At 36.8% G+C, this 26,369-nt stretch overlaps 1 protein-coding gene across 5 annotated transcripts in view; it reads left to right on the plus strand.

Annotated features, from left to right (window-relative positions):
- Window positions 1-26,369, plus strand: part of TOP2B (DNA topoisomerase II beta) — a 72,869-nt gene that overhangs the window by 35,619 nt on the left and 10,881 nt on the right. For all 5 annotated transcript variants that reach the window (XM_050329849.1, XM_050329857.1, XM_050329868.1 and 2 more), the window contains exons 9-28: window positions 2,600-2,701; window positions 2,784-2,921; window positions 4,503-4,641; window positions 8,607-8,764; window positions 9,474-9,599; window positions 10,347-10,457; window positions 10,547-10,652; window positions 10,845-10,954; window positions 14,280-14,372; window positions 14,467-14,581; window positions 16,944-17,065; window positions 17,879-18,027; window positions 19,245-19,476; window positions 20,889-21,023; window positions 21,472-21,672; window positions 23,275-23,470; window positions 23,628-23,719; window positions 24,878-25,033; window positions 25,163-25,246; window positions 26,096-26,293. In XM_050329849.1, the coding sequence (XP_050185806.1) occupies window positions 2,600-2,701; window positions 2,784-2,921; window positions 4,503-4,641; window positions 8,607-8,764; window positions 9,474-9,599; window positions 10,347-10,457; window positions 10,547-10,652; window positions 10,845-10,954; window positions 14,280-14,372; window positions 14,467-14,581; window positions 16,944-17,065; window positions 17,879-18,027; window positions 19,245-19,476; window positions 20,889-21,023; window positions 21,472-21,672; window positions 23,275-23,470; window positions 23,628-23,719; window positions 24,878-25,033; window positions 25,163-25,246; window positions 26,096-26,293 (2,763 nt within the window). The remainder of the gene's footprint in view (window positions 1-2,599; window positions 2,702-2,783; window positions 2,922-4,502; window positions 4,642-8,606; window positions 8,765-9,473; window positions 9,600-10,346; window positions 10,458-10,546; window positions 10,653-10,844; window positions 10,955-14,279; window positions 14,373-14,466; window positions 14,582-16,943; window positions 17,066-17,878; window positions 18,028-19,244; window positions 19,477-20,888; window positions 21,024-21,471; window positions 21,673-23,274; window positions 23,471-23,627; window positions 23,720-24,877; window positions 25,034-25,162; window positions 25,247-26,095; window positions 26,294-26,369) is intronic.

Raw genomic sequence — 26,369 nt, forward strand, 5'->3', positions numbered from 1 at the left:
ATAATATTTACCATTGTAACCATTTTGGTTTTATCCTCTTTTTTTTTTTTTTTTTTTTTTTAATCTCTACTTTCTGCATGAAGTTAAAAACACAGCTGCTGTCTTCTCTCAGTTCAACAACTTTACATCTTCAGTCTTTTCAGATGCATGCTCTGCCTTAAAATGTAGAATCCCAGCTTTAGGGTTTTGCTTGCTATTTGTTTTCCTGGTTTTGGCTGCTGGTTTTTTTCTTACTTTTGTAGCTTTCTGTTATCTATCCTTTAGTTCCTCATACCCATCAAAAGTTTTTCTCCTTGGTTCTATTTCAAAAACAGCTTTAAAGAAGTAGGATTTTTCCGTTTGTTACCTCAGTAGGAATATCCCAAAGGGCATATTTTCTTTGTTTTGTTTCTTCTTATGCAAATTGGTCTGAACAGGAACCAGTATTTAATCTGTATTTTTGTAAGGCCCTAATTGATCTGAAGCAAAGGTGATCCGTGATCTGAGGGTTGAGTTAGGTATGTGTTAATTCTGTAGAATATTCCTGCATTGCTCCATTCTTCATTGCAAGATAACAGATTTTGGTCAAAGTATTCTGAACTTCCTATGACAGACACTAGATTTTAACATTATAATAATTAATATTTTTTATTATAATTAATATTTTTGCCTTTTTGTCTATAAATTTAAAGGAAGGCATTTGAATAATCAAGAAAGATAAACAGCTTTCAGATATCCAGGAGTTTAAGACTATTCATATTTTTGACAGCTTTCCAAAGCCTGTTGTTCTACACATAAAGGAAGTTGTGTCAACTTGGATTTAATATTTAAACATATTTATTACCACTTGTTTAGGCAATTTCAGTGTCAATGTTTCACAGATTTAAAGACTTCAGAGGACATACCTTCAAATACTACTTGTTTCTCCTAATCTGGAATGTTTTATCTGTAAGTTTTTAATAGTGGTTCTGATACAGATTTCTTCTGCAGTGTAGAATATACCCCCATAACTGTTAGATTTCTTTTACACATGTAAATGAGTAGTCATTGTTAGGAGGTAATAGGGCTATAATAGACTGTTTGGTTTTGGTTTTTTTTTTCAGAAACTTTACGTGAAATGCTTTTATTTTCCAAGCAATTTAATCCCAGAATTACTTGTCTCTATGCAGTATGTTTTGGGTTTTTCTTTTTCTTTTGTAACTGGTTTAAAGTTTAAGTCTAAAGAGAACTGTAGCTTGGAAAGGTGACAGAAGCTTTGGTGCACCTTCTGAAGGTGTTCAAATGCTTAGCACTTTCTTATTTAGACTGAATCTAGTAAGTAAAACTGCAATTTAAGCATTGAAAATAATCTGTATTTTCATCATCCTGCTGTATTGCAAAGCTTGAGTTATATATAGCTTCAAAAAGATAACATTTCTGACTTACTACTTCCAAAGTTTAAGTAAATAAATAAGTATTTCTTCTTTGGGATCTGTTGTGGTAGGGATCATAGTTGGGAGCTGAAAATATTGCCTCCACTGAAATTTTTCTTGCTATAAAGGCTTCATTTGAAACTCCTGGTTGAAAAGCCCTTAAACAAGGATAACCAGTGCTCAGGCCCCTTTCTTATAGGGTAAAAGGAAGAATTGTGACAGACCCTATGAATGTTTCACTTTCAGCTCTGATGGTGCAACAGAGGAAGAAAAATCCTATATATTATTTCCTTTTTTGTTTTCATTACTGTGATGATGCAAGAAATTGCTTATAAGCCTTCCCCCCCCACCTCCTTCCCTCTAAATTTGAGTAGTAACGCTAAGGGAGTCCAGCAGATTGCTTTTGTTTCTTAGAAGAGTGGTGGCACTGTGATTATGTAGCTACAAGTTGTTGCCCTGTGGTCTCCTAAGGGTTTGGTTTGCCATCTTATGGTTAACTGCATGCTCTGTATGGATCTCTTGTTGCCCCATCTGGTATGAATTTGGAACAGGTTTAGCCTCTGGTGAGTTTTAAGGAGAACTGGTAATCTCCTCAAGGTTGTCTTGTTCTGTTCTAAGTTTTCTGGATCTTGTGGTTGGCTATTTGCAGTTTTCTCTCCATTTGCTGAAGTCCCAGGCTAGCAAAGAATTATTGCTAATAGCTTTTATGCCAAAAGTTCTGTAATATGGCTAAGAAAAGGTCAGATCACTTTTGGGAAGGAATAGGCATGGGTGCTGTATATCTGAGGGTAAGCTCGTGAACATCTTTTTTTAATGAACCTAATGGGGAAAGTTTAATTTGAGGAACAAATATGTGGTTTTTTTAGTCCAAGGTTATTTATGTGCCAGTTAAAAAGGCACATTACAGCTGTGTGGTGTTGTAGGTACATCCCAGTACGGCAGAGTAATTTTCAGATATGCCATACTCTTAAGGTTTTGTATCCTGTTACAAGCTTTAAGCAGCTACATTTGAAGTCCTAACTGTACAGTGAATGAAAGGCCTCCTTCTGTTCTGTGTAGCTTCTGTCATCCTCACTTGAATGTAGACTGAATGACATGAAAGAGAAACTTCAAAACAGATTTTTCTTTCTTACGCTAAACTTAAGATAAAGCTATTAGGAAATTTAATAGTTATTTTGTTGTCTTGTTTTGTTTTTCTCTTCATTCAGGGTGGTAGGCATGTTGATTATGTGGTGGATCAAGTTGTGGGCAAACTGATAGAAGTGGTGAAAAAGAAGAATAAAGCTGGAGTTTCTGTCAAACCATTTCAGGCAAGTTACTTCTTACAAAAATATTGAAAAATATGAATGTGTGGAACTTTATTGAGTAAATTGGTTTCTATGTTTTCAACAGGTGAAGAATCATATATGGGTTTTTGTTAATTGCTTGATTGAAAACCCATCATTTGATTCCCAGACAAAGGAAAACATGACATTGCAACCTAAAAGTTTTGGGTCAAAGTGCCAGCTATCTGAGAAATTTTTTAAAGCAGTAAGTAAACCTTTTTTTCTTTTTTCCTTTTTTTTTTTTTCCCCCTTGGGAAGCAGGAATTGATGTACTGGATCCAAGTGTAGATATGCTCTGTAGCAGAAGGTTAATTTTAGTGTGCTATGGTATTCTGGTGATATTTGCATACTATGAAAATGGGATGGAGGAACCTCTGGTCTTAATAATGGAAGCAACAACTGTGTTTTGACTCTTGCCCTGGATTTAAAAGCGAGCTTGGCCTGATCAACCCACTTATTGGAGATTCTGGTATTTATATTGATGAAATGAATGTGGCTTTTAAAACCTAAACATAGTCCTTGACCAATTTTTTTTGTGTTAAAATATTTTTCTGAAGTTGAGAATATTGTCTACCTTATTCTTTGGTATCAGTCTTATTCTGTTTCACTAAGGTGAAAAGAGAGGGAGGGGATATGTTGCATTTACTTGTTCTTCCAGTAATAAAGGAAATGCAAAACTGGGGCTGTAGTATTAAAAGTGATCGTTATTGTTGGGCAACAGGTTTGAAATTTTTTCTGTAAATGGACTAAGAATTGCTATTCTAAATTAATGTACTAGTAGAAATACATTGTAGAGGTTTTTCCTCTATTTTTATACAATGAAGCAAAGGTAGACTTCTGTTAACCAGAACTCAATATAATTTGTCCTATTTAGGGCCAGTAGCATAAATGGAGCTCCAGTAGTGAGGAGAATGGTGCTAACTGCTTATACTCTTTGGCATCAAAACTCCACTTGCTGTGTAGTGTTTTCAGCTTCTAATTCTGTATTACAAGTGACATTCTTATAGAACTTACATGGGAAAAAACCCTGCAACACAGTATCATATAACAAAATCTGAAGAGTGAATACATGTTGTATTTCAATCAGCAGGTTCGATTTATAGTGTTTCTAATATTCCCTGAATTGAACATTGATTTCCAGATGTGTTAAATGTGCAGCAGAATCTCCACAATGAATGCTGCGTTGTGGGTAATAATGAAAAGCCAAAGCTCACAGTATTTTGTTCCACCTGTATTTTGTTTTGATGTGAAACCAAACCTAAAGCAGTTTTAGTTTAGAAAGTATACTATTTGGTACTTTTTCTGCAGATGCGTTTCTAAAAACAATACCCATTTCTCAAACGGTTGATATTAAGCCTTATTCCTAAGTGGTTTTGATCGTCTTTCATCCATTTCCAGTCATTTCCAAAGAAATTTTAAATGGTCATAAATATCCCATACGGTTACTTTTTGCTGTCAAAGTCCAGGAAACAGGTGCTTTAGAAATTAAAATGTCTCAGCACATCAACCATACAACATAAGACAACTCCTTACTGGGTCTCAGACCTCCTTTCCTCTTTCTACCAGTTATATAATGGGTGGAAAAGGATGCTCTGTTTTGATTGCACATGCATAAAATGCTAAAGAGTAAGGTATATGTTAATTCCTTGACTTTCATGTATTACAGTTTTTAAAATTTAGAGAGCTTTGAGAAGCAGTATTAGACAGTGACTTAAAGTTGAGATTTGACAATCTGCTATGTGAAGCTTTAGTTTTCTCATCCACAATTCTGATTTGTTACTTGTAGGCTTCTAACTGTGGTATCATAGAGAGTATTTTGAACTGGGTCAAATTCAAGGCACAAACTCAGCTGAACAAAAAATGTTCATCAGTGAAACACAGTAAAATCAAGGGCATTCCAAAACTGGATGATGCTAATGATGCTGGTAAGAATTATTTTTAATTTCTTTAATATTTCATAAATTTTTCACAAACATAATTTCAAACCTGACTTTATTTTTCATCTTTATGGGTTTTTTATTAAAGGTCTTTCTAGTTTTCTAAACTTTCTAGAGGTAGAATTTAAAGCATGATGGTGAGTTTGATATCAGGTACACTGTCCTCTCCAGAGCAGAGAAGTAATAGCACTGAACAAAAGCGGCAGTCTAGTTTGGTATTGGAAAAGTGTCTATATTCTAATTGTGGTTTCCTGCTAAATAGTGTTACCAATATTCTGTTTTGGATGTCTTCTTGACCTTTCTAATGTAAAAAGATCAGGATCTTTATAGGGCCACAAGCTATAGGAAGTAGATCACATAGTGTGCACACCTGAGGTTCAAGAGATTTTTTTCATAAGACTTAAAATGCCATTAGGTTCCTGTCTGGGAATATAGGGCAAACTGGCAATCTCTGCTGGCCTGCTTCTTTAGCACAGATAGGGATCAGGATCAGCTGGCAGTCTTTGTGCCAATAGCAATGGGATTTGTTCTTGAATTAATTGAGGGGCACATATGACTGAAGAGCTTGAAATGTTGCCATTCTGTGTTAATGTTAGTTCATTTTTAATACATCCTTACATTAAACACAGGTAGAGAAATTGCAATGAAGTAGGTGGGTGGGCTGAGTAGGTAAAAGCATGTAAGACTGGTAAAGAAGCTTTTCGTAATTTTTTAACTTCAGTGTTCAAGCCAAAATTGACTCAAAGAGATGATGAGACCTGTTTAATTTTCTTCCCTTTTTGATTCCTTGGTATTGATTTTTTCAAATTTGTTTTTTTCACTATTTTATTACTTTTCCTGTTAATCAGATGTCATATTTTGTCTCAAAAGTTGATAGTCATTTCTCCTTTAACTAGTGTTTTGTTTGTGGATTTGGCATTCCTTAGTCAGATGTAAGTTCCTGGTATTTTTCTTCCATAGAAGATTATGTGCTTGGAGAAATTATGACTACGAAGCCTAATTCTTCTAAATAATATAATAAATAATTTTGGGCACACTATCTTCATAGGATTTTTTAGCTCTACTTTGGAGACCAGCCTTCAAAGTCACTTCTTGCACAGTTTTTTGGTGGAGGGACCCTGAAACTTCCTCAACTAAGCAGGCATATAGGGATTCATTTGGGCTCAACACTGATGCCTAAAGCTCTGCATGCCTTGAATCCCTGTTACCCAAGTATTTTTCTGCTGCCTAGTTCCATGGGGAGTGGGAACTCTGCATCTCCCAAGGAGGCTTACCTGGGTATTGGTGTATTGAAGATCTGGAACATACTACATTTCTCACATTGAAGGCATTGCATGTTTGGGGTGGACACACAGAGAGGCAGAGAGGCATTGAGTTTCTGAGTACGATGTGTATTGTCATATGCAGGCTTTGCCTGACTTTCTGAAGTGTTATCTATACTGGAAGAGATGTTTTAAATTAGAGGATCACTAGTAATACATTTACTAAAAAGTTCTTAAGTCGTTTCTTTTTAAGGACTGAAGGTATGAATCATCTGTTTATTCCTGGAAAGGAACATTTTGTTCTTTTTTCACAATCAAAAATAATCAGGATCTCTGATTTCTGCTTTCATAGAGAAAGGGAAGGCAGAAGGTGATATGAAAGTGACTCCTTCAGTGTACCTGAGGTGATTGGTCTGCTCTTGAGAACTTGTCTCAGTGAACTTCAGTTGTTAATGGTGCCTAACTGATGATGTTTCTTAACATAAAGAGAGAAAGGAAGTACTGGTACCATGGAAATTCTTTAAAGAGTACCCAGACAAAAAACATTGTAGAACTACCAATCCTTGCCTTTGGGACCTTAATAAAAAGGATTGTGGTGAAAGGAGTAATGGGTTCAAACTGGAAGAGGGGAAATTTAGATTAGATGTACAGAATAAATTCCTTACTGTGACAGTGGTGAGGCACTGGAACAGGTTGCCCAGACAAGTGGTGGATGTCCCATCCCTGGAAGTGTTCAGGGACAGGTTGGATGGAGCTCTGAGCAACCTTGTCTAGTGAAAGGTGTCCCTGCCCATGGCAGGGGGATTGGAACTAGATGATCCCTAAGGTCCCTTCCAACCCAAACCATTCTGTGATTCTATGACCGAGGGATTCTAAGGGTCAGGGGAATTAAGGACTGTATGTCCTCCTTCTGTGTGTGAGACGCAGATCAGTATTCCTAGGTCCAAAAAATTCAGCATGCGAGACTGTGAGTATATTGTGAAGAGTTACACATTTATAAATCATCTTTTCAAAAGAATTTCAGACCTCCCTGTAAGCTGGAGAAAAGGTTTAAATGATACATGAAGATACAGTTTCAGGGAGATTGTTTCAAGACATCCATATGTGTCACACAGAGTAACCTGTGTGTAGCCTGGGAGCAAAATGCAGCCTGTTGTAGTTGACGTGTTTGTTGATACATAAGAATAGGAGAGAGGTATCTGTACCGTGATGTAGCTGCTGCAGATTTCTTCCCTCACTGTAAAGAATGAGTCCTATACCTGGTCATACTTGCTTTTTTGTGATCTTGATAAGGTATACATAGTTCTGTGGAGGTGCTCTTGTTGGAGGTACAGGTTAGAAAAAAAGCAAAAATAAAGAAATAGGAATATAGGGCTATAAGGGAACAGTGAGATTACTTAATCTGGTGAAGCATAAGAGCGTTTTTTGAACCTACCAGTTGATGTATTTCTTTCTTAGAGTTCTTTAGAACCGTGCTCAGGAAAATACCTGGCACATTGTATTTCCATGAAATTAATCGCTAATGATTGCATCCATTCCAGAAGGAAGTCCACCTGGATTACATTCAGATGTGTTTTCTGCAGTTCACTTAGTGAAAATTTTTGACTGTCATATATTCTGAACAGCAGACTAGTATTTTTCTTGGTATTTGTAGTCCACTTTGTTGATAGGTAGTTATTGACACTGTGAGTAGCTGCCTAATTTAGATTCTATTTGGCCAAACATCTGGATTCAGAAAACCAAAGATGTTGAATGTAAATTCTGTGTAATAGGGAAGTATGGGGTGGTTTTTACCTACCTGGTAAAAGCAAATCACAGCACCTATTTTAAATTCCGGTATATTCAAAACTTGTTTTATTAACAATACGTGAGACTTAACCAGATTGAAGTTTTTTGTAGTCTTTCCTACCACTTAGCCTCGATAAAATAGCAAAACTGCTAATGAGCATTTGCACTCTTGCAAAAGGATAGATTCCTTTTTTCAACCTGCTTGTTATTTGGAACATCTATTCCACTACTGCAGTTGCAATAAACAGAACATAAATGTCATCATAGTTTTGAATATATTGGGCACACAGGCACCAAAATGCAGTGTGTCTTGTAGAGTCAAAATTACGTTGTTAGTGAAGATTTATTTTTCTGTTCAAGAAATTTGTGAGGTATAATAAGTGCAAATGTTCTCATCTTTTGAGCTTTTCTGTCAAGTTTTTCTTACAGTTATCTGGCTTCAGCTGATGGACAATAAAAAAAGAAACCCACAGAAATGATTTAATAAATTACTTTTTAAAATATACTGTGAGGAAAGGGGAAATACAGAATGGGAAATAACTCCTGTGTGCAACTCAGACATGCATAATGTATGTGTGTAAGAAATTTGCAGCCAGATAAATGAAATGGTAAAGGCACAGAAGCAATCAGACTTTCTTTGTGCAGACATGTAGGGGACCATTGTATAAGATGTGCCACTATTGCATCCCATTTTGTCTATTTTGCTCCTTGTCCATAGCAATCCATAGGGTACTGCTAAGGGCAAGGATATGTGCAGTTTTAGTGGTGTGGAGGGCAATCCCTAAAAATAGAAATTTAGTGTATTTAAATGAAGAGAAAGAAGAATTCAGTTGTATTTTTTTTTTAATTTGAGTTATGCTTTCTGAGTTTTTTGTCTTCCCCCTACTTCTTCCTGGCCTGCAGGTGGCAAACATTCCTTGGACTGCACGTTAATATTGACAGAAGGAGACTCGGCCAAATCTTTAGCTGTCTCTGGCTTGGGTGTTATTGGCAGAGACAGATACGGAGTATTCCCTCTCAGGGGCAAAATTCTCAATGTTCGAGAAGCTTCTCACAAACAGGTACGCAGTTTTGTCCTCTCCTTCTTGCTGACAAATGGATGTCTTCTGTTTATTTTGATTTCTAGATTTACACCTTCATATTTTAATTTTTTTTTTTCATGAAGATTTTATGTCTGGGATTTCATAAAGCACCAGCTACTTTAAAGCCTGGAAATACTAAGTGTAGTAATACAGTACTGGGATGATAAAGTCAAATTCTTTCACAAGTGGAAGGAAATTTTGCTATGACTCATATTAATATTTCACATGAATATTTAAAAACCCTACCATTTTTTTATACTCTCCATTGCCATGTGATTTTATTGGCTCACAACCTGAGTGCAACAGCATTACCCCATCTCATTCTTTCTGCTACCCTCCATAATTTGTCTGTAATAAAAGATATGTTGCATATGCCCACAGAAACTGTGGAAAGAGAAGGCAGCTCTGTGAGATGACTTTTTGTTAAGCATGCAGTTTCCTCCCTGTTTTCCTGACCCAAAGTACTCTGGCCATAGAGCAGAAATGAGTGTGGTGCAGTCTTGAGAATTTGCATGTACAGAAGAAATATTTACAGGTGCAAAGGCTGCGAGGGGCTGGACATAAAAAGGTTATGAAGTTGAGGCTGGGGTGCATTGAAAGAACAGCTCTCAAGCCCACCTAAAAAAGAGTGGGATATTTCCAAATTTCTACTTTTTACACTGATTTCAAAAATAACTTTATTATACAGATTATGGAAAATGCAGAAATCAACAACATCATCAAAATAGTAGGACTACAATACAAGAAAAGCTATGAAGATCCAGAATCTCTGAAAAGCTTGAGATATGGAAAAATTATGATCATGACAGATCAAGTAAGTCTGAAATTCACGGGTTTTAATATACAGAGAGTCTTACAGTATATCTTGCTGCAATTTCTCAGGTTATGTTTTTGTGCATTACAACCTGTCTCAGCTCTGACAGTATGGATGCATTCAGAGGGAATCCCTAATGGTGTGAGGTTTCTTTACAGGATTAATTTATCGATGGTGTTGTTTTGGTTCTTCCAAATGAACAACTGGACTTGGCTGCACAAAACAGTAGAGGAGGCCAAGTAATAATAAAAACATGCTTTTGATAACTCAAAAATGTGTTGAAAGTATGGACAAAAGGGAACAGCAGATGAGGTGGTATTGCTAGCAAGTCAGGTAGAGACAAGAACAAAGGCAAATAATTTTGGATCATCTCATGGTTGAACTATCAATCATCTTTCCACCAATGAGAACTGGGGGCTGGGCTTGGCTGTCTTCCACAAAAATTCAGCTCTCTGGTGTCTGGGAGAGTTGTGTAGCTCTCGGTGAAAACATAACAGGCAGAGAAACTTTAAACTGCAACCATGCACTTCGCTTGGAAGAGCTTATTATCAGCTTGGGGGTGGTGCTGTTCACAGGTATTTCATACCCAGGTCCAGTTTGGCATCCAAATTAAAACTATCTGTACCCTTCCGTACTTTCTGTCCACAGATGTTATTTTGATGTATCCAGGCCAGTGAGTGGGTTTTTGTTGGTTTTGGAAATGTGACATTTTATAAGATTACCTCGTGTTTTCATGTTCTGATTTAGGATCAGGATGGATCTCACATAAAGGGCTTGTTGATTAATTTTATTCATCACAATTGGCCATCACTGTTGAAACATGGTTTTCTTGAGGAATTCATCACCCCTATTGTGAAGGTACAGATTCTATTATTGAGATTTTATGGATTACTTACAGTGCAACAGAAAAGTTGATTGTTTGTTTGTTTGTTTTGGTTTTTTTAAAGGCAAGCAAAAATAAGCAAGAACTCTCATTCTATAGCATACCTGAATTTGATGAGTGGAAAAAGCATATGGAGAATCATAAAGCATGGAAGATAAAATACTACAAAGGTTTGTTTAAAAATGAATAAGGGAACCCTATGGATAAATAATAATAGATGGGTGTTATGAAGTTTTATATGTAGCTGTTTTCATGATAGGATCTTACATAAAGATTTTGTAATATTCCCAGTAAAATAAAAGGGGTAAGATAATAAAACTTTTAATTTTTAATATTGAGCAACAATTTCTTTTCTTGTACAGGATTGGGTACCAGCACTGCTAAAGAAGCAAAAGAATATTTTGCTGACATGGAAAGACATAGGATCTTATTTCGGTATGCTGGTCCTGAGGATGATGCTGCCATTACACTGGTAAGAACTTATAAAAATGCTTCTGTATGTGATATGCTTTAGTTTCCCTTGTTTGCTGAAAACGGCACATGAGAAAGACCAAGGAGGGTTGTTATGGCTTTTTTTGGAGTACCTGAAAAAAGTACTTCTAAGAGACAACGAATCTTTTGGAAAATATTTTAAATTTTGGAATAAGCTTTTTCCACTCTACAAAATCAGCTCTACCTTCTGCTTTTAGCTTTGATAGTTTTGTTTAATGTGGATGTCAAGAAATGTTACAGTCAGACTTGCTTTTAAAGACAGAACATGCAAAAAAGTACGCTATGTAAGACAATAGAGCCCAAACAAATTATGTTTCACATCTACTTGGACATATTTTTTTTTTCTGAGCAGATAAATCAGATAAATATTATTTATTCATTGAAGATATATCACCGCAGCGTATGTGTATTCATGCATGTGCTCTATATATTTGAATTCGCAATCTTGTAGATAGTTGTGTGCGGGAAAGTACTTGTGTTTCAAAGAAAGTTTGTGGAAGGACGAAGGATGAAGTGTCTGGAATGAAGCTGCTTTTTCAAGAAACGTATCAACTTTTATCTACTTTGATTTGCTATTTTAATTGTGGGTCGTATTAGAGAGAAAAAAAGGGTAGGAGAGAAAAAGAAGAAAAATGGAAAAATACCCATCTTGAACAAAACAACTTTTTCCTTATACCACAGATGCAGTAAAATTTGTGTTTTTACTAATAGAATTCTGATCTCTATGTCTGCCAGTAGAACCTCCCTACACAGGGGAGGCCACGTAACCTCTTACGGCTGATCCTCGCCGTTGTCTGAGATGTGTTCTGTCAATTCAGGATGAAGCTGGTCATCTCTGTTACACCTGATCAGCTATGACTAGTACTGGAGCTGTTAGCAGAAGCTCCACTTGTACTCCTACCCACGTTTCTTCTGCTGATAGCTGTAATCCCAGCCCCAAGTTTACCTCTGGGCATAAGTGGTGTGAGATTATGGGCCCTACCCGGCCTCATGATGGCTGTAAATCTAGGAAAGCAAAAGGTATTTCACATAGCAAATTTGTCAGCACTCTGGAGAACTCTTTTGCTAGCAAAGGAGGTATTAAAATAGCAGTTTTAAGGGGAGAGAGAAAAAAACCCCTCCTTATTCTATTGAAGAATAAATATTTGAGAACAGTTTTTATTCAAGCTCTTAATTCTATTAATTGTGTTCTATTAAAGTAATTTTTATGCTGATCCAGCTCTTGGTCATTTTTCACTTGAGTGGTTCGGAAAAGGTATAGATAAACTGAAAGGAGACAGAAGAAAATTGTAAGAATTTAGTAATGTTTTTTACAAAAGGCTAGGCTTAAGCCTTCATATGTCTGACACTGTGAATTACCAAGCATTGGTCACAAGTGAAGTCAATCTGATGCAAAACAGGGTGATATCACTTAGTCCCTTTCTCAGACTAAATTACTGAGGTTTAATATTTATTATGTATTATCATGGTCTCCAAGGAAATGAAACTACTCATTGAGCTCTTTTGGAGCGCTCCAGTTAGAGTCCTTTGAAAAAGACAGTGCCGATGACTATCTTCTTATGCAGCAGAGTGGTTGAAATCAGGACATGATGGAGTCTCTGTATGTTATTCCCTGAGGAAAAAAAGGTGGTACTTCAGCAACTCACAAAATTTTCCTAAAGTAGTCAAAATCTTTCTTAAATCACTGTAAGACCTCAGCACCTGAGCTATGAACTGACTTGGAGGGGTTTTTACTCTAAAAATATATAAGGCCTCAAAAATCCACTCGCCAGATCTATTAAAGAGCTTTTAAAACCCTCGAGGGAGAGTGCAAAAGAGAAAAGCTGCACGTGTTTCCTCATGAGGTACTTTTACTGGTAAACTTTAGAAAATAGGAGTACTTGGCAGAAGTTTAAAGGGTAACATTCAACCAAAACAAAGCATTCCACAAAGCCTTAACTTAGCACATGCTAACAGCTTAGCAGAATGCAGCCCATCTGGTCTCAAGCTACCCAAAATATTAAGAAAGGAGATTTGGAGAAGAAGTAGTAAAGAAAGAGAGAAAAAGAGAAAATTATAACTACTGCCTAAGAGTCCTGTGCAATTCCAGTGTCCAGGTGGCAGGGTCGGAACAAGCACGGAGAGCTCTTGTTGCTACTTTTATGAGCTTTGGGGCCCCTGTGGCCACACCCCTCACCCCCAGGTGGGACTTGCGGCCCACTGACCACTCTGGAGCTCTGGGCAGGGTGAGGGGCAGTGTTCCCACTGTGTTATCCATTCTGGAGCTGGGTTAGGGGGCTCCAGGGGATGTGGTGAGTGGCTCATCCAGGTGAGTGGCTCCCAGCGTGTTATCGGTTCTGAGGCTGGGTTGGGGAGGAAAGGGGGTGTGGTGTAGGCCGTGCTCCCGGCCTGCATTTGACTGACACTGCTCCATGGTGTCCCAGGGAGGCTGGCAGGGGCTGAGGTATGGGATAGTCCATTATCCCACCTCCATGAAATTCGACCTGTCGCTTCCCTGCCAGACCACCCGCCTTGAGTTGGTCCAAGCCAATAATTAATATAATAATCCAGTGTCTCGCAGTCGCATACTCATTTTCTGTGTTTTCTTGTACTGTTTTGGAGAAGAAACTCTCTAAAGGAGAACTCTGTTTCTCTGACATGACAGAGTCAGAACATTCCTGTGTCCTTTCATAGGGTGGCTGCTTGAAAATGACACCTTGTTGTCATGAAGGCTGAGGCCTTCAGTCAGCTGGCCTAAACTCTTAGTCTTTTCATGCAGTGTCATTTTTGTCAACTTGTCAGTTTTCTTAAGAGGACTAGGAATGACCATTCAGGAAAAGTTATTGGCATTCTGTGGCTCTAGGGCATGGAGAGGACATGAAGAGTAGGGTTTTTCTAATACCTTCAGTTGATTTTCTTGATGGAAGAGGATTGTAGTTCAGTCTAAATGATGAACCCAACCTTAAAGCTCGGTGGGGAAAGACCTTCAAACCTTTGTATCAAAGGACAACTCTGATGTGAAGAGGGGAAGAAGAATGATAAGATTTGTCCAGATGTGTGCCAATTTCGGGAAAGTAATATAAATTTAAATTGCAATCAGCAGAAGATCTGTCAGTTCAAAAACATTGTGCAAAAATGTGTGAAAAGTCATGAACTGCTACTGCTGCTTAAATGTAAACATTAGTTATATGGATTAGCTTGTCCAAATAAACCTTATTGAATACTCGATCAGATAGTGCAATATAATTAAAATTCTGTCTGAAGTAACATACATTTACACAAACATTTATATTGCTGATAATTTAGTGCACTTGGAATCTTTTCAGGCCTTCAGTAAGAAAAAGATTGATGACCGAAAAGAATGGTTAACAAATTTCATGGAAGACAGACGACAGCGTCGGCTACATGGCCTTCCCGAGGTGAGTCCTAAATAATAGTAATAAATCTTCAGGGTGAGATTTAAATGTAATGTAGTGTTTGTATTGAATGAATAATGTATGTGTTTTTTTTCAGCAATTTTTATATGGCACAGCAACAAAACATTTGACTTACAATGATTTCATTAACAAGGAGTTGATCCTTTTCTCAAATTCAGACAACGAGAGATCTATCCCTTCCCTTGTTGATGGTAAGCTGGTAATTCCTTATGATTTGTTGTAACATTCTTCTTTATTGATGGTTTTTTAAGCTGTAATTTGTACTGGAATCAATGCATTCAAGTAGAGAATATAAGAACTTCTATGTATTAGTTATCCTTTCATATCAATGGTATCCTGGGGTGCATTAGGAAGATCATTGCCAGCAGGGCAAGGGATGTGAACCTGGCCCTCTACTCAGCCCTAGTGAGGCCACATCTGGACAGCTGTGTCCAGGTCTGGGCCTCTCAATACATGGAGCTCCTGGAGCTGATCCAGTGGAGGGCAGCAAAGATGATTAAGAGACTGGAGCATCTCTTATGAGGAAAGGCTGAGGGAGCTGGGCCAGTTCAGTCTTGAGAAGAGACGACTAAGAGGGGACCTTATCAATATATCTAAGTATCTGAAGGGATTGTGTCAAGAGGATGAATCCAGGCTCTTCTTGATGGTGCCAAGCAATAGGACAAGAGGCAGTGGGAAGAAACTGATGCATAGAAAATTCCACCTGAACACGAAGAAGAATTTCTTTACTGTGCAGATGACCGTGCACTGGAACAGGTTGCCCAGAGCAGTTGTGGCGTCTCCCTCACTGGAGATATTCAGGAACTGTCTGGACACAATTCTGTGCTCTAGGATGACCCTGCTTGAGTAGGAGTGTTGGATCAGATGACCCCTCTGTGGTGCTTTCCAACCTGACCCATTCTGTGATTTATGTGCTAATTGCTGTGTTTCTTCTGTGAGGAAGTTTAAGATGTGTCTTTGCAGCCTTTTTACATAACCAGACCTATTCACCAGACTTTACAAGTGCTTTGTTTCTGGTCAAATCATCAGAGAAAGCTGGTCTTGTAAGTGCTAATAATAATGAAAAATTCAAGTCAGCAGCTGAATGCAGATGAAGATGCAAATGTTTTCTCCCTTCAGTCTTACACCACAGGCAGTGATTTAGTGTTTACTGTCCTGTAATCTTGCTAGGGTTCTGTCAATCAGGTTTACTAATTCTCCTCTTGCAATAGCATGGACATAAGAGAAGCAGCTTCACTACACTACACTAGAGCTTCATTTGTAAAACTGCAGACAGTGTGAGCAGGAATTTCTGCCCATGTTATTGTCTGTATTCATAAGCTTACTGAGGTCAGAAAAAAGGCCTTGAGGTTTCGTGGGGCCAGTAGGGGCAGGGGGAGCGCATTTATCTCCACTTTGCAATACCTTTTTTCTATAGTGGAGGTGGTCTTGACACTACAGACTCATACCAAAATATTCATGCAGCAAGAGCTTTTTGTGTTTTAGATGAGAGAGTGGGATAGTTCACAGGGGGATAGGGGCAGTAGCTTCCTGGTAGGATGGATCCTCAGCTTTGCTGCAGAATGAGCCTGAGTTAGGTATGGCAGATATATCTCTAGGGAGTCAAAGAATGTCAGTCTGTTTCAGCTTCTCCAGACTTACTTCCTCCCATAGTTGGGTAATTATAAAGATGTATGTTTCAAGAGGTCATTGTTCATTTTAACATACTGTGCTCTCGACTGCTTTCTCAGAAACAGCAGAATGGTTTGGCTGAAACTTAAAATAAAGAACGAACTTGCAGTAGATAACTGCTAAATTGAATTGAAGTTCTCCAAGACTCTTTCTGTAAGAAAATGAGAAGGGAACATAGTTATTCATATATTTGTGTGTGTCTGTGTATATTTGTAATATAACATATGTTTGTCTAATGCTATGAATATTATATATAATTACTATCAGTGTTTCTGCCAAGTTTAGCTGTAGTTCTGTGTTCTGGGCATGGATATGTGAGTTGTTCAGCAGGTGTAGTACTCTAGCAATGGGTTTTGTCCTTTAGTATCATCAGGTGAAATACAACAGGCTAGTCTGGTGGCAAATCTCAGAAAAAAAAATAAAGAGGAAGAACATCTTGATTATCTCTTCACAATTAGTAGTTACCATTCTTACTCCTTCAGAACCCCCCTATGTTGTCATTACTGAACTTGTGTTGATATTCTTAGAAAAAAGATGTGGCTAAGTAGAATAGAAAGAACTCTTGACTTGTGGAAGTCATACATTCAGGATCAAGTTGCTGTTCATTAGAAAGATGTATTTTATGCTGTATAATTCTGATTGGATGAAAGAGTTGTGTTTCTACTTTCCTGGTAATTTTCTGAGACTGGTAAAATATTTTTATTATTTTAAAAGAATTGATATATTAATTGATTATTTTTTTGATATTACAGCGTGAATTTGCTTCCATTTAATGTTTGGAATTCTTTTGAGAGATTAGAAATGATAATAAGGCAAAACAAGTTTATTACTTTAGATCATACGCTTGTATATGTGTTGAAAATGGATTGTTCTTCTTAACAGGTTTAAAACCAGGGCAACGCAAAGTTTTGTTCACTTGCTTTAAGAGAAATGACAAACGTGAAGTAAAGGTTGCTCAGCTGGCTGGTTCTGTGGCTGAAATGTCAGCTTACCACCATGGGGAGGTGAGTATGGAGGATGGTAAAACTATGAGGATTTTTAGCCCATGTAAAATATTAGGTAAATGTTTGTGGCATTGAAATTGCAAACCTATTGACTGTAAGTCTACTAATTGCAAATTTGCTTTCAAAGAAAAGGAATGTATGTAGCTTAATAAGACTGAATATTTCCTTTCTTTCCAAGTCTGTGCACAGTGATATCCCAAATACATTGTGGCTTATGGAAAGATATTAGATACCTAATTGCCTAGGTAACTTCTAGATTCTCAAAGGAATATAGGAACTATGTACTAGGACAATTTTTGTCTGAAACAAGAAATATAGTATTTTAAGGAAAGAAGCAGAGATACTCTTCTTCAAAAACTTGATACTGTGTCAGAACAAAGGTTATTTCTAGTTCCTGTTTTGTTTATATTTATCTGAAATATTAGCAAGAGTTTACATATTAGCAGTCCCTCCATCCCTTCTCTTCTTCCTTTAAAAGCGATGAGTAGTGGTTTGTACAATAGTAAGTGCAGTCAGTTTGTGCCCCTGTGCTTCCTCCAGACAAGTGCTTTAGAAAAAATTAAGAACCTCAGGGGTTTTCCTAAGCATAGAATTTAAGGACATTTAAATCAGGGAGGCAACGTGACTGTGGAAGAGGAAGCATCATGTTTTGCCAGCAACCCTTGTAATAAGTTTACAACATTCCTTTCTCAGGGAGATGGCTTTTTTAAAAATTTACTTCAGGTTAGTCACACAATTAAAAAGTTTTACTGGCTGATTAGGAAAGACTGTCTCTACCTATTCTTATTACTATTACTATGTATTTCCTTGCAGCAAGCATTAATGATGACTATCGTCAATTTGGCTCAGAACTTTGTTGGAAGTAACAATGTGAATCTGCTACAACCTATTGGTCAGTTTGGCACCAGGCTGCATGGTGGAAAAGATGCTGCCAGCCCTCGCTATATTTTCACCATGTTAAGGTAACTACAAATGTAAAGCATGTAAAATGCACACTTTTGAAAGGCCTTGTCATGAAATGAATCCTTTCACAGCACTTTTTTTTTTCTTTCTTTTTTTGTGGAAGAGGAATGGGGAAAGATTGGAATATTTTGATAGAAGCTCAAACTCTGTTTTGGGATCTCTAAATGTGGTTTTGCACATTGATTTTTTATGTGATTTTTCCATGTATAAAAGTACAAGGCTGAAGATTGAAGGTGTAGATCACTCAAATTAGATATCTATCTTAAAATGTGACTTCTTGAAGAAGTAGCTTTCAGTTCCCCTGTTCAGTGTGAAATCTAATCAGTTTCACAATAAAAGGGGTGTTGCTACCTGGTGAGAAGTCCTGCCACTCAGCCTAGACTTCAAAGTTCAGATTGATTCTTTTACTTTTAGATGAGTTTCTTCATATCAAACTAAACTGTACATAATTAATAATGAAGACCCTATTTAATAATACTGATTTTTCACACCTAGTAACTTGAAATTCAATTTGGTGTGTAGAGTGTTAGAATGTGTTCCTTAATGTAAATTACAACGTTTTATAAATTATGTTGCCGAGTTTTTTTCCTAATTTCAATGTGATATTTTGCCTAAAATTCCTTGTAGTTTCTTCTTTTCCTCTAATTGTAAGCTTTATATGTAAGTATCAGGTTTTATTCCACTTCTTATCTGTGTTCTTTCTGTGGCAACCTAATTTTGTACATTTCCCTCATTGCATGAGGTGCTGGAAATCGTATTCGCCCAGGACACTGTTCTAGATGAGCAAAAGAGTCACCAGCAAAACCTCTGTAGCATTTTCAGAAACTGCTAGTCCTACACTTAAGCAAGGCAGTTTTGCAACTCTTTGCCTACGGTGTTGCTCTACTGTTGGGTGCCTCAATGTCACATTGAGCTGTGTGTTCTGAATGCTTAAAAAAATTGTATTTTGTGGATTTTAAATGTCATCAAGTTGCTAGTGTATCAGGTACATGTGTTATTGTGAAATAAACATCATCTGTTATGAACACACTCTTCCATTTGGAAGAAATTCCTTTTCTCAGGAGGTATGTACACTGGATTTTCAGTGTCAGAGTGGCAAAGAGAAAAAAAGACATGAAAATCTACAAACAGATCGTATCTGGGCCCAAGGACTGTTAAAGCAATATGTACTTTACTTACTGGACTGGAGTTTAAATGATTTTTTTCTTTTTCAAAGCCCTTTAGCAAGGCTACTTTTTCCATCAGTGGATGACAACTTGCTTAAATTCCTTTATGATGACAACCAGCGCGTGGAACCTGAATGGTATATTCCCATCATTCCTATGGTTTTGGTAAATGGAGCTGAAGGAATTGGTACTGGATGGGCGTGCAAACTTCCAAACTACGATACCAGAGAGATAGTGAACAATGTCAGACGGATGCTGGATGGCTTAGATCCCCACCCAATGGTAAAAATAACAGTATAGATTTGTATCTTATATGTTTATTCTTAAAAAAATGAATTCCTGTCATTCTAGATCTTCGTGGTTATTGGAATATCTGAGCTGGTTTGTCCCAGTAATTTTTTGTAGAAGCTTTACTTGACTGTTGGGGTGAGGTGGGAAAGTTCACCTTGAAGCAAAACCGTTGCAATTTGTAATTTTTCCAATTATTTTAGGGGACTTTTTCTTCAGTCTGCTGACTGTAAGCCTTTTTAGTTGAAAGTTACGGCATGACAGTAGAGTAAAAAGTTGTACCACTCTTTCTTTTTGAAGGTATTACTACTTATCTTCAGCCAAACTTAATATTTTCTATCTTGTCGGAATTGTTCTCTCTTTTATATATATCTGTGAGCATAGGAGAATATATTGCTGCTGTTCAAGATATTGCTGTTGCAAACAGACTTATGAACTGCATCTAGCTTCTGTTTCTTTATTTAAAATTTTATAAGAAGTCCCAGAAGTGATGTATACATGAAAAAATGTGAACAGGAAGATACTTGTGAACCCATAATATCTGTGACCAACAGATAAAGTATGGTTAATGTAACCTTTCTTTTACAACTGATGAACATTGCTTTGTTTACCAAGTCAGAGAAGCAGAAATGCCTTCTCTACTTAGATCACAGTTCACTGAGTGTGCAGTATCAATTTTCATGACGTAGTGAGTTTCCTTTTGCAAATTCTTGGGAACAATGAGTAGATTTTTTTCTTTTTTTAAATTAATGCAATCCATTGCCCTTCCTTTAGGACTCCTAGGCCTTCTGTGTAGTCTCACAGTCAATTGAAGCTTCACTGTGGTTGAAAGAGGCAGTTCTGCCTTCTTCTAACTCCTTTCTGTATGCTGGTATGTGTTTGTGTCCGCATGGTAAGCTGGATAAGGGAATCAATTCAGTTAAAAAAAATTTCCCACCCTGACAGTTAAATTTTAAACTGGATGGGTTCCACTATTTTTGCCGAACAGCACAAAATTGAAAATTATTAGGAGAGGTAGCACCACTTCTGTAAAGTTGTTGTGAGACTGGGGTGTTAATTTGCTTTCTGTTATGCCTTATTTGTGTTTGGAGGTTTCTCTAGAAGAGAGAAAAACAAAGAAAGAAAGAAAGAAACCAAAAACCTCACCACCTCACTGGGTTCAACTGTATCTTCTTAATCATTTTTCTGCTCTGTGGACATTAGGATACTTGGTCCTGTCACTCACATGCATGCATTCTATTTTTTCTGTAGTATTTTTCCTATGACTAGATTTTCACAGGTGTGAGAGGCTGGTTGATGGATTAGTGCAATATAAAGTGATAACTGTATGGAGTATGGGAAACAGATATTTTCCCAGCATTTCAGTATAAAGATTATTACGACTTTCCTGTTTTTTCCAATTTCAGCTCCCAAACTACAAAAACTTCAAAGGAACCATTCAGGAACTTGGTCAAAATCAGTACGTAGTCAGTGGCGAAATATTTGTGGTGGACAGGAACACAGTAGAAATTACAGAGCTTCCTGTAAGGACGTGGACCCAGGTAAGTAAAAGTGAAATACATTTAAATAAAATCAAAAAGCAATGAAGAGTTCCTCATTAAATTATTTAATCCTACATGTGCCTGAACTTTTAACACAATTTCTAATGACTACACATACATGGAAGGGAACGTGGCTTCATTCTTTTGTGTGCTTTTGTAGAAGAGGGTTTTTTCTATTTGTACCATCTACTGTCTGTACTATAAAGAATATGTTCTTCTTCTGCTGAATTCGTAGTTAACCCACGTTAGAGGAGCCTTTTCTGTCCTTGTAGTTGCCTCTTATGTTTGTGCTAGTCTGGGCCTGCATTTTGCAGGTTATGCTGGTTCTGCAAATTATAACTGGTATCAGATGTAATGCACAAAGATTTGAAAATTTATGTTGTTCAGTTGGTTTGCAATTTTAAGGCATTTAAAGCGTTTATGGGTTTTGCGGCTCTATTTTTCTTAGGTGTACAAAGAACAGGTTCTAGAACCTATGCTGAATGGGACTGAAAAAACTCCAGCATTAATTTCTGACTATAAGGAATACCACACTGATACGACTGTGAAGTTTGTCGTGAAGATGACCGAAGAAAAACTTGCACAGGCAGAAGCTGCTGGATTGCACAAAGTCTTTAAGCTTCAAACAAGTCTTACTTGTAATTCTATGGTAACTTTTTCATGTTTGGCTATCAGAATCTCTACCCTTGTTTGTTGTAATCTCAAATGTTTCGTAGTATACTTTGGTCCTTGGCATTGAACAGTGTCCTGTTTGTTTGAAATCGTTTGAATAGTAGAAAATTTGTAGTGGTGACAAACATCTGATGAATCTTTCAAATAAGACAGGCCTGGGGTGGTTGCTTTCCTGTAACTGAAAATTTCCTGTACAGCTAACCAAAAGTGGGTAATGCAAAGTAGATCATACAAATAACTTTCTGCCACGTTATAATGAGATTTGAGTTTTAAACTTGAGACAAGTTATATTTTCAAAATGGCACTTCATGCAGGACTGTTACTCTTCTAATAAGAGTTAAATGATCCAATACTTCCACCAACATAAATCCAATTTTAGTTTATCAGGTATAGCAAACATTGTAGTTAAGCTGCTAAAGACATAATAGTGATGTAAATTACTGACCATACTAAGAATGTGAATAAAGAGGGATTTGAATTATAAGGTAATTTCTGCCAGAAGATTTCCAAACAACCTGTCTTTACAGATACTGAAAAACAGGTTTTTTTTTTGTAATGGCAGATACTGCTTTCAGATATTATCACAAAGCACAAATATCATTGCTGTTGTTATCGTTATATACATCAAAAGCTATGTGACAATAGCTAAAAAATAAATTAGAGACCATGGAATTGGAAGAGGAAACAAGCTTTGCTCAACCCATTTTGTAGATTGTACTTTAAAAGCAAACCTACCAAATTAAGGTGATGGTATTTCTCACACATTTTAAACAACTGTATGAACTGCTGTGAGAATCTGCTGTCAGTTTTATCTTTCACAGATTACAAAATGTTTTGCAGCTTAATCCTGTGTTTTCTTCCTACTGAAATAAATAATTAAGGACTGCTTTCTGTCTGTGTGTAAGAGTTAATCTGCCCTAGTGTAAGCGTCTTAAAAAGTTATGCGAGCTAGTCATTGTCCCCCAACTCCCAAATAGCTGTTTTGAATGGATGAATTGCCCTCTAGAGGGGTTTATTTCTTTCAGTTGACTTTGGAGGGCATTGAGGGTGACTAGTTCACCTATAAATGTCTAAACTGGAGATGTCAGAAGTTAGGCAGGATTGATTCCACCTATCAAGTAAAAGTGATTTCTTACTTTGTGTTTGAACTTGAAGGATGGTAGTTTTCATAGTTGAAAAGTAACAGATTTCACAACTGAACTGAATGATTATTATGGATTGTTAAGCTTTTTAATGGTTACGTTAAATAGTTTTGAGTCATTAGTTGCTACTGGACTTGTGCTTTAATATTTAGACAAAATTAGTCATTCAGTCAACTTAAGCATATTTCTCTACATAGCTGTCTTTTTGTTTGACTGTGTTACCATAAATCTCATTCTTAAAACGGCTTATGAATAAAAATAAAACCTTTCCAACTATGTGCTGTGTAGTTCCACAGTAGTGTTTGAGTTCACAGTCTTCAAAGTACCACTTCTTGTATGGTGCCTTTATATGTGCGATAGAAATCAACTCGCACACAAAGGTTAACAAAGTTTGAGTTATGCAATCTCTCTCAAGAAGTGTATTGTGTATTTTATAGGTGCTGTTTGATCACATGGGATGTTTGAAGAAGTATGAAACTGTGCAAGACATCTTGAAGGAGTTCTTTGATTTGCGACTACATTATTATAGTTTACGCAAGGAATGGCTTGTGGGAATGTTGGGTGCAGAATCCACCAAGCTCAACAATCAAGCTCGTTTCATTCTGGAGAAGATACAAGGGAAAATTACCATCGGTGAGTAAATAAAAGTTAGAATTGTTAACAGTGGGGGAAAACCTGGAAATTTAAGTATAGTAGAAAGTGCTTGCATTCAAGACATTGACTTTCATGACACTGATTTTCCTTTTCTCCCTCCTCCTCCCCCTCCTGGTTGTGTGTGTGTGTCTTGTAGAGAACAGATCAAAAAGAGATTTGATTCAGATGTTGGTCCAGAGAGGTTATGAATCTGATCCAGTAAAAGCCTGGAAAGAAGCACAGGAAAAGGTAAGAATCTGAAATCTCTGCATGTATTTGATGCTGTTATTGTTATAAATTATATTACTTGGTTCTGATGTTTGTTTTCTAGTAGTCTAAGTTAATTTATAACACACATAGCACTTTAAAAACATTATTCATTACTCCTTATTGGCTTCCATTTTTAAAAAGAATTAAACTTATAAAAAAATACAGTCATGTAATGTTGGTATTTTATGTGGGTAATTCTTAGAAGAAAGCTAGATAATACAAGTCTGAAAAATGGGAATGCAGAGGATCAAATTTCTTAATGTACCCAAATCAAAACTGGCAACTTGGTTTCTCACTGGCTGATCCAGAAAGTGCTGCATCAGTTACCCCACACATAAAACTAATTACTAAATGTCATTATTCCTATATAACTTACTCATCAGTTTTCTGTAATGAAACATGAGTATTATAAAGCTATGACTTTTAAACTTACTTTAGTAAATTTGATCTTGATCTCTATTTATTTCTGGTTTTTTAAAACCCAAGAAGTTTTTATTGTTCCAGAAGAGAAATGTGACAAGTTTAATTTCACGCATTACTATGGGGAAGATGGGACCACTTTGAAAAGAAGCCTCAAATCTCTGTCAGCCCCTCCTTTTCTGTGACTTTGCCACTGCTTTAGCTATTTGTTTTCATTTCACATTTGATTTGATTCGGGTTTTGATACTTTATTTTAACTCTATGCAGTGTGTTGTATTTTACAGCAAAAAACTATTATTATGAGAAATTTTGGTTTACTTCCAAACCTCAGTTTGTACATTTAGGGTATTGATACCTATTTTTACCCAAAGGATTGTACTCATTTCCAAAGGAGCAGATATGCATGAACATCCAAAGGGCAAAGGTCTCAGCCCTGTGAGAGAGCTGTGATAGTACCAATATCTGTAGCCAACAGCATACAAAGCATATAGGGTTTAGCATCAGGTTCAAACTTTTTTTCTTAAATCAAATGATTAAATAATCCAACTACAGAAGGTCACAGGGACATGGCCTTTTGGAAAGATCGAGAAAATGTTAAAGTTACTCAGTCTATGAGGGCACACCTTACTACTCTGTGATAGTGCTTTGGAGCAGTGTTACAGTTCATGCATAGAGCTAAGATTATTAATACTTGTAATGGTGAATATTTCACTCCAGGCTGCAGAAGAGGAGGACTCACAGAATGCCAATGATGATGCTTCCTCTGCTTCTGGTGCAACTTCTGGCCCTGACTTTAACTACATCTTAAACATGTCTCTGTGGTCACTCACAAAAGAGAAAGTGGAAGAGTTAATTAAGCAGAGAGATTCCAAGGTTGGTACACCATGGAAGACTTATTTGAACTGATGTAGTAATTACTGATGTGCATAATGGGAATGTTCAGTTTTGATGGCATTTACTTCAGTTGTGACTTACATTCTACATACTATTTTCATGTTTTAGGAGAGAGAACTAAATGACCTTAAAAGAAAATCTCCTTCAGATCTTTGGAAAGAAGACCTAGCAGCTTTTGTTGAAGAGCTTGAAGTATGTTTTACTTTACATATATTTCTAAAATGTTAAATTTAAGTTAATTAAACTAAAATCATTAATTAATAGAAATTATTGAAATTTAAGCAAAATCATTTAAAAATACCGCATTTTGATTTAAAAGCAGATACATCTCCAAATATAATGTTAACTTGGAAATCAGTAATGGTTATTTGTGTTCCTGATTGTGTTCCTCAGGGATTGTCTCTTGCACCTATACAGTTTAATGTTATTTCCAGGTCAATGATGATAAAAGAAAAGTAACCGGGAGAAAGTTAGTTTTCAAGTGACACAAAAACCTGGGAGTAGGAACTGGTAGTGTCAATAATTACAGTAGTTACATAATTACATAGTTATATGATCTAATTGTTTGTTAGGCAGTAAGTATTATCAAATGCAAAGCTGTACGTTTAGGAATGGAGTGTGCAAACCGTAAATACCATATGAGAGGCCCTTACTTTGCCTCATCAGTAACTCTGGAAAAAGATAAGGTCCTACTGGTGAATAACTTGCTGAACCTTAGCTTCCAATGTTGCCTGAAAAGGGCTGATGCAATCTTTTGAAGTGACACAGGGTAATACAAGTAAGACATTTGTTTTATTTCTTTGTGTGTTAGTGGTAGAGCTGCAATTGGAAATGTTCTGCTCAAATGTCTGTATTTCAGCTATATGTTCATACTGAGAAGAAAGCTGATTAAAGGATTGGAAAATGTGCCTTAAAAATTACTCTAGAAAACTTATGAAGCCTTATGCTCCATGTAAAAAGGAGTTGAATCTTAAATAATCACCACGTTCTCATTAAAAAATAATGTGTTCCTCCCCCATCCTGCCTCCCCTTGTTTGTTAGAAAGTAGAAGCACAGGAAAGAGAAGATGTTTTGGCTGGCATGGTTGGCAAACCAATAAAAGGCAAAGTGGGTAAACCCAAGATGAAAAAACTTCAGTTGGAAGAAACCATGCCATCACCATTTGGCAGAAGAATAGTTCCACAGATTACATCTGCCATGAAAGCTGATGCCAGTAGGAAGTTGCTGAAAAAGAAGAAGGTAAACCAAAACAATTGCTATAGTTAGATTATTTATTACTGAACTGCTATAATTTTCTAGTTTGGTAGCATAAAAA

Source organism: Myiozetetes cayanensis, unplaced genomic scaffold (genome assembly GCF_022539395.1).
Source record: "Myiozetetes cayanensis isolate MyiCay16 unplaced genomic scaffold, myiCay2020 scf1, whole genome shotgun sequence".
Classification (NCBI taxonomy): domain Eukaryota; kingdom Metazoa; phylum Chordata; class Aves; order Passeriformes; family Tyrannidae; genus Myiozetetes; species Myiozetetes cayanensis.